Below are 7,938 nucleotides of genomic sequence, written 5' to 3'. Positions count from 1 at the left end.
TGGTTAATAAAATAGAATTGTATTAAGTTCTGCCCCATGGTACTTGAGAAATACTAGGACAATGATATTTATGAGCCATGCTCAAAAAGGAATGGGGGATGAACTTCCCTGGTGGCACAGTGGTTAAGAATCCACCTGCCAATGCAGGGGACACAGGTTCAAGCCCTTGTCCGGGAAGATCCCACATGCCACAGAGCAACAAAGCCCATGGGCCACAACTACTGAGCCTGTGCTCCAGAGCCCACAAGCCACAACTACTGAGCCCATGTGCCACAGCTACTGAAGCCCATGAGCCCTAGAGCCCATGCTCCGCAACAAGATAAGCCACCGCAATGAGAAGCCCATGCACCACATTGAAGAGTAGGCCCCGCTTGCCACAGCTAGAGAAACATGCACAGCAACAAAGACCTAATGCAGCCAAAAATAAATAAATAAATTTATTTTTAAAAAAAAGAATCTGCCTGCCAATGCAGGAGACATGGGTTCAATCCCTGGTCCAGGAAGATCCCACATGCCGCGGAGCAACTAAGCCCTTGTACCACAACTACTAAGCCTGCGCTCTAGAGCCCACAAGCCACAACTACTGAGACCACGTGCCACAACTACCAAAGCCTGTGCACCCTAGAGCCCGTGCTCCATAACAAGAGAAGCCACTGCAATGAGAAGCCCATGCACCACACCAAAGAGCAGCCCTCGCTCACCACAACTAGAGAAAGCCTGTGTGCAGCAACAAAGACACAGTGCAGCCAAAAATAAATAATAAATAAATAAATAAATAATAAATTTGTCAAAAAAAGGAAGGGAGGAAGAAAGAGTTGCCATCCAAGTCAGTTAAAAAAACTCATCCCCTGCCTCTCCACGCCCTGGAGTATTTTTCCAGAAAAGGAAATATCTGTTGATCTTCTGGATGCCTCTGAGCGAGACAGACCTCCCCATCAACAATATGTGCAGAAATCCTGCAATTTCCACAAAAGGGAGATCTGCCTCCAGGTTACAAATGGGCTTGGGGACCTGACTGAGATGGTTTGCAGCACGGGGTATACAAGATGTTTCCAAGCAAGGACTGGGAAAGAGAATTCAGCATTGATTTAGAACAGTAGCTTTCAAACTATTCTGCCTGGGATGGTAAGACATGTAACCCTTGTACATACTGACCCAGTATATGCAGAAATGTATGTCTGTATGGGTGTGGTATGTATTTAAGAGTAAATTTACAAGGAAGAGTTTTGCAATCCATTAGTAGGTCATGAAATCAATTTTGCATGTGTCAACCAGCACTTTTAAAAAAGAGTTTAATCAGTTTGCCTTTTACACATTAACAGTGAGTATTATTTTATGACTTCAGTTGCATACACTAATTTCTAAAAGACATAAACTCACAAGAGTTTACTAAATCTAAAGAAACCAAATTAAGTAATAATATCCATGAAAGGAGACGGAAACCTTTTGCCAATCAGTGGGTCTCAGGACGTTTCAATCACTCTGTCAACAAATATACACTGATCAAAGGCACCTTGCTAACCACTGAGGAAAAAGTGTTCCAAGTAGACCATCTTCAAATTTCTCCTCTGCCCACTGGTTATTCCAAGCTTAGCCTTACTTATGCTAAGAACCATACCCAGAGCCACTGTTGTGAGAGAAGGATGACCAAAGTTTTGGGGGAAGGTAGACACAGCTGAAAAAACACATGTGTTGCTATCTTATCTCTATTTTTCCAGTTTTGTTTTGGGGTCTCCGACCGTGGATGCCCAGGACTTTCATTATGAATTCCCATTGCTTAGGGTCCCCAGGTCAGGTGCCCAACCAATTCCAGTGCTCTTGAGCAGTTACTTCCTCTTCTGCCTCACCGAAACCTACCTGCCCTGTAATGCCATCTTTCTTGGTCTAAGAGATGAGATAAAAGGCTCTTGAGGCATTAATGGTAATAGTATCTGAAATGTGATATCTTTCCAGCTAGCATCATCCTTTCGACAGGAGCATTCCAACAGCACGAGTACTGTAAATAATTTAGGGTAAGTCAATTCATCATTTCAATCAAAGGGATACTGAAGTGAGCTAGAAAGATACTGTCTGTACCCTTAAAGGAATTTTGAGTTTGGCAGTAAAGACAGATATTAAACAAGTAAGTATTGATATAATATGAAAGTGGTATTTAAAAAGTTAAGTAAGGGAGATACATAAATTTATAGAAAGATAATTTAGTTATGTCTAGTGGGTCAGACAAGTCTTCTGAGGCAATAGCATTTAAGTGGAGGCTTGTGGATAAGTAGGCATTAGCTAGGTGAGGGACGAGGGCCACGACATGAATCTTTGTAGACAGACCGTCGCTTGACTAGCTGTGTACATTTGGGAAAACACTTTTAACTCTTAAGCTTCAGTTTTCTTGTGTAAAAAATCAAGGAAATAAACCAATCTCAGATGATTGCATATAAAGCATTTAGCACAAGCTTAGTACTTAGTACTCAATACTTAGCCACCAGCAATGTAGCAGTGGTACTAGTACCGGTAGTGGTGGCAACAGTACTCAGCCAGTGGAATACTGGTTTCCAGATGAAAGATGAAATTTATGTGAATCTTTACAGACTGGGGTTTATGGGAGAGCTGCATATTCATAAGCCTCACTCATCTGAAGTACAAGACATTTGATGGGCAACTAATGGCTCTGTGAGGCCCTCAGAGGCAAGCAAACAATCTCAGAATACAGGTATGGAGCAACCGGCATTTGGCAGTAGGAGCCCAGGAAGTCCTGTAGTTAGAGAAGGTCTTTCTTCAGAACAGGAATGTGGGACTCCTGCTTTCATTAACTCATTATCTTCTGTGTTATGGTTTATACTGAGGCTTCATTTACTCTTTCCAAGATAATTTAAACATGTTTTAATAGTTCAAATTGGAGTGAGCAGACTGAAGAGAAGCCTTAGTTGATGCTCCTCTTACATTTGTCATGTCACATCTTTAGTATGGACCGAACAATAAGAATAGAAACCATTCTGAGAAATACTAATAATTGTTCCATTGTATTGATCCAGTGATAAGCAGGAAATGACTATGCAAGTGAATATGTTTTTCAAGCATCAATAGAAACCTACACTCTAAAGACAGTTCATTCATCTTTTTTTGTTTTTTTTTTACCAGATAAAGGAAATTATTCTTTTGATCATTCTTTCTTAACAACAATAATAAATCATTCTTCATAAACTCTTTCAATTTAAAGTGTTCTGGTATTAAATAATTACTGCTCAGTGAGTAATAGTGTCCCAAGAATGTACCAAAACAAGAGCCCAGTTATAACCAAACTCTATTCAAAAATCTCTCAATGGCTCCATGGAAACATGAATCTTATATAACTCTTTAGTTTGGCATATGGCCCTCTGATTCCAACACATTTTACTAAGTTCATTTGTATATGATTCCCAGACACTCCAGCTGAACTAGATTACTCATGGTTTCCCACACACAGCCCTCAATTTCCTGGCTTCCTGCCTTTGTTTATGCCATTGCTTCTATCTATAACAATCTCCTCTACTCTGTAAAACCCTACCATCCATCAGATCATCCCAAATGCCATCTTCCTTTCAAGATCACCAAGTCTTTCTTGGTCTCGAAAATTTGATAGGACTGCCTTTTCCGAAGGCTCCCAATACTTTAGATTAATGTTATCTACCATTTTTATGCTATTTGTGTTTTAAATTTATTTATCTGCCTCATCTTCCTTTATGGATTGTAAACTTCTTGGGGCCACCTACTGCATTTTACCATTCTTGTATTCCTGTACCATTTCTCAAAATGCCTGATGCTATGGTTAGCATAGAGGTTGAGAATATGGACTTCGGGGGCAAAAATAAATAAAATGGTGTCCTGAATCTACCATGTCACACACACAAATCTGTGCGACTTTGGCCAAATGGCAATCTTTTTAAGCTGTATTTCTTCATTTGAAAAACAGCTAGGTCACATGACATCCTCTAACAATGTGATGAAGCCTTTGAACATTGCCCGAAGGTAAATATACAAACCTATATATACAATGTCTATATACATATACACTTGCATCTACCCATTGGTGTTCTAGAGCAGAAGATCTCAAATTGTGGTCTGTATATGCTTGGAGGTCCCCAAGACTTTATAGGACATACAAGAGGTAAACCTATTTTTGTAAATACACTCAGAGATTATTTACTATTTTCTCTGTGTCAACAGGTGCACTGTTGACACAAAAGTAATGATGGATAAAACCATTGGCATCTTAGGATGAATCAAGGCAGTGGCACCAAGCTGTCATTCTATTCATTGTATTCTTTATTAGTCATTTTATTCTTCACTGCTATGCACTTGCCGTTTAAACATGACAGTTTCACTTAAAGTCCTTGAGGAAGCAATAAAAGTAATTAATTTTTTTTAGATCTCAAACCTGAGTCACATTCTGTGTGTGAAACAGGAAGTACACATACAGCACTTCTGCTACATACTGAAGTACAGTACAACAGTTGCACTGAGAAAAGGCATGAGTGTTTGAGCTGTGAGCTGAACTAATCGCTTCTTTTTTATTAAAACTTTTATTTTTACTTGAAGGAATGACTGACCACCAAACTAGTATTCAGACCATAGTTTAGGTATTTGCCAGATATTTTCTCACAAATGAACAAAGGGAGCTTATTGTTTCGAGGAATAAAAACTGAAAGTATTTGTCACCAAAGGTAAAATTTGAGCTTTCAAGCAAAAATGAAAATTTTAGAAGATTTATATAGGCCGCTGTGAGCCTAATAGCTTCCCAATACCTGAAGAATTTTCTGAGCTCAAAGTATACTAACAAATAGTATTTTTAAAATAGCCTGTATTATAAAATGTGTCAACATTTGGAAGATCTGCATAACTCAGTAGCCAATATTTTCAAATGACCAATGCATGATGATATAAAATTATGTGTGGGTAAAAGACCGATCCAAAGTTAGTGAGATAAAACAATCTATTTTCACGTAACAGAATTTTAAAAGTTCATCAATAATGGTTTAAATCGCACATGGCAGCTACCTTTAATAAAATAACACTTGTTCCGTCTTGCTCTAACCCAGATAAACAAAATCTCTTTGAGTCCTCAAGCATTTTTAAGCATGTTCTCTTGACCTGAGAACAATGAAGCTCCTAAAGTAATGGTTCCCAAGTTAAGAACATTGCTCTAATAAAAAGCCCACAATTCCACGAAGTGACGTATAGGCTTCTGCCATGCCAGCCCCGGGTTCCTAGAGTCAGGTCTCTGTGTGAGAGGAAATCTCTCTCATGAAAGTAGGAGACTGAAACAAACAAACAAAAAAAGAGAGTGTAAAATTACAAGGATGGCAGGCCATGCCGAACTGGCTCTGGGCTTTCCGGTTCCCTCATTTTCTTCTGCTGGGTCAGCTATGGTGGCCGTGAAGACCCTGAACCCCAAGGCCGAGGTGGCCTGAGCCTAGGCGGTATTGGCGGTCAACATCAGCGTGGCCAGGGGCCTGCAGGATGTGCTGAGGACCAACTTGGGGCCTAAAGGCACCATGAAGATGCTTGTTTCTGGTGCTGGAGACATCAAGCTCACTAAAGATGGAAATGTGCTGCTTCATGAAATGCAAATTCAACACGCAACAACCTTCTTAACAGCCAAATTAGCAACAGCCCAGAATGACATAACTGGTGATGATACCACTTCCAATGTCCTAATCATGGGAGAGCTCCTGAAGCAGGCAGACCACTACATTTCTGAAGGTCTTTGTCCCAGAATAATTACAGAAGGATTTGAAGGTGCAAAGGAAAAGGCACTTCAGTTTTTGGAACGAGTCAAAGTAAGCAAAGGGATGGACAGGGAAACACCATAGACGTGGCCAGAACATCTCTATGTACTAAAGTTCATGCTGAACTTACTGATGTCTTAACAGAGGCTGTAGTGGACTCCATTTTAGCCCTTAAAAAACAAGATGAACCTATTGACCTCTTCATGGTTGAGATCATGGAGATGAAACCTAAATCTAAAAACGACAGAAGCTTAATCAGAGGTCTTGTTTTGGACCATGGGGCATGGCATCCTGATACGAAAAAGAGAACAGAAGATGCTTACATCCTCACATGCGACGTGTCATTAGAATATGAAAAAACAAGTGAATTCTGGCTTTTTTTTTACAAGGGTACAGAGGAGAGAGAGAAACTAGTGAAAGCTGAAAGAAAATTCATTGAAGACAGAGTTAAAAAAATAATAGACCTGAAAAAGAAATTCTGTGGTGATGCTGATAAAGGATTTGTTGTTATTAATCAAAAGGGAATTGACATCTTTTCCTTAGATGCTCTTGCAGAAGAAGGCATAGTAGCTCTGTGCAGAGCTAAAAGAAGAAATATGGAAAGGCTGACTCTTGCTTGTGGTGGGGTAGCCCTAAATTCTCTTGATGACCTAAATCCTGATTGTTTGGGACATGCAGGACTTGTCTATGAATATACATTGGGAGAAGAGAAGTTCACCTTTATTGAGAAATGTAACAATCCTTGCTCGGTCACATTGTTGATCAAAGGACCAAAAAAGCACACTCTTACTCAAATCAAAGATGCAGTAAGAGATGGCTTGAGGACGGTTAAAAATGTTATTGATGATTGCTGTGTAGTTCCAGGTGCTGGTGCAGTGGAAGTGGCAACGGCAGAAGCCCTGATTAAATACAAGCCCAGTGTAAAGGGCAGGGCCCAACTTGGAGTTCAAGCATTTGCTGATGCATTGCTCATTATTCCCAAAGTTCTTGCTCAGAACTCTGGTTTTGACTTTCAGGAAACTCTAGTTAAAGTTCAAGCAGAACATTCAGAATCAGGTCAAATCGTGGGTGTGGACTTGAACACAGGTGAGCCAATGGTAACAACAGAAGTAGATATATGGGATATCTATTGCATAAAGAAACAGCTTCTTCATTCCTGCATTGTGATCGCCACCAACATTCTCCTGGTTGATGAGATCATGAGAGCTGGAATGTCTTCTCTAAAAGGTTGCACTGAAGCTCTTCCCTTGTATCATCTGAATCATGAAGACTCTACAGAGTGATACTAAGAATATAGCTATGGAATTTTTGTCCAAGCTTCAAAAGATTTTCAAAGGATTTTTTTTCCCATATAAAAAAAGGAGAGAACACTGGCACCTATTCAGATTCTGAAGTTCTGAAATTATAATTACAGTATTTTTTAAATTGCACTGCAGTGTACACATACAGCAGGCCAAACTTACCCAATAAAAAGGACATTTTATTTTAGCTTCAGTGATATAAAAATACATGTTAGATAAGCATATGTTATCTACCTTGTTATTAAATATTCCTTGAAAAACAAATTTTAATGGTTTAATAATTCTTCTAATGAATGTATTTTAATTTATCTCCAATAGTTCCCCATCATTAAGCATTTAAGTTTTCAATTTTTATGCTAGTTATAAATAAGACTTAAGTAACTTAAGGTTCGGAAAGCGTTCCTGCTTCCTTAGTATAAATCCTTTTGAGCAGGGGTTCTCCCAACCCCCAGGCTGAAGACCAGTACTGGTCAGCAGCCTGTTAGGAAGGAGGCTGCACAGCAGGTGAGCAGCGAGCAAGCAAGGGAAGCTTCATTTGCTGCTTCCCATGGCTTGCATTACCGCCGAACCATCCCCATTCCCCCCATCGCTCACATTACTGCTTGAACCATCTCCCCTCTTGAAAAATTGTCTTCCACGAAACTGGTTCCTGGGGCCAAAAACGTTGGGGACCGCTGCTTTTGAGTAAAAAAAAACTATTGGACAAATTGGACTTTTCATGCTTTATGAAATAGCTTTGGTAAAATGCTTCCCAGAAATGTTAAGTTGTAGTGAGTAGAAAGATGGAATTAGAGGCAAGGGAATTGAAAGAGCTGCAAGTCTAAAGTGGCAAAAATAGGAAAGGCAGAGGTTAAAAACATGGTTGAGGGCGTGGTGAC

The 7,938-nt window shown here is 39.8% G+C and overlaps 1 protein-coding gene across 1 annotated transcript; it reads left to right on the top strand.

Moving 5' to 3' along the window:
- Positions 1-5,371: 5,371 nt before the first annotated feature.
- LOC132521704 (T-complex protein 1 subunit zeta-like) lies at positions 5,372-7,129 on the top strand. The gene is given in 2 exon segments (XM_060151372.1): positions 5,372-5,835; positions 5,838-7,129. Coding segments are annotated over 2 exon segments (1,515 nt in total). The 5' UTR covers positions 5,372-5,525; the 3' UTR covers positions 7,043-7,129.
- The last annotated feature ends 809 nt before the right edge of the window (positions 7,130-7,938 follow it).

Source organism: Lagenorhynchus albirostris, chromosome 6 (genome assembly GCF_949774975.1).
Source record: "Lagenorhynchus albirostris chromosome 6, mLagAlb1.1, whole genome shotgun sequence".
NCBI classification, from domain to species: Eukaryota; Metazoa; Chordata; class Mammalia; order Artiodactyla; family Delphinidae; genus Lagenorhynchus; species Lagenorhynchus albirostris.
The sequence above is the reverse complement of the archived record's forward strand: the minus strand, read 5'-3'. Positions and strand labels throughout refer to the sequence as shown.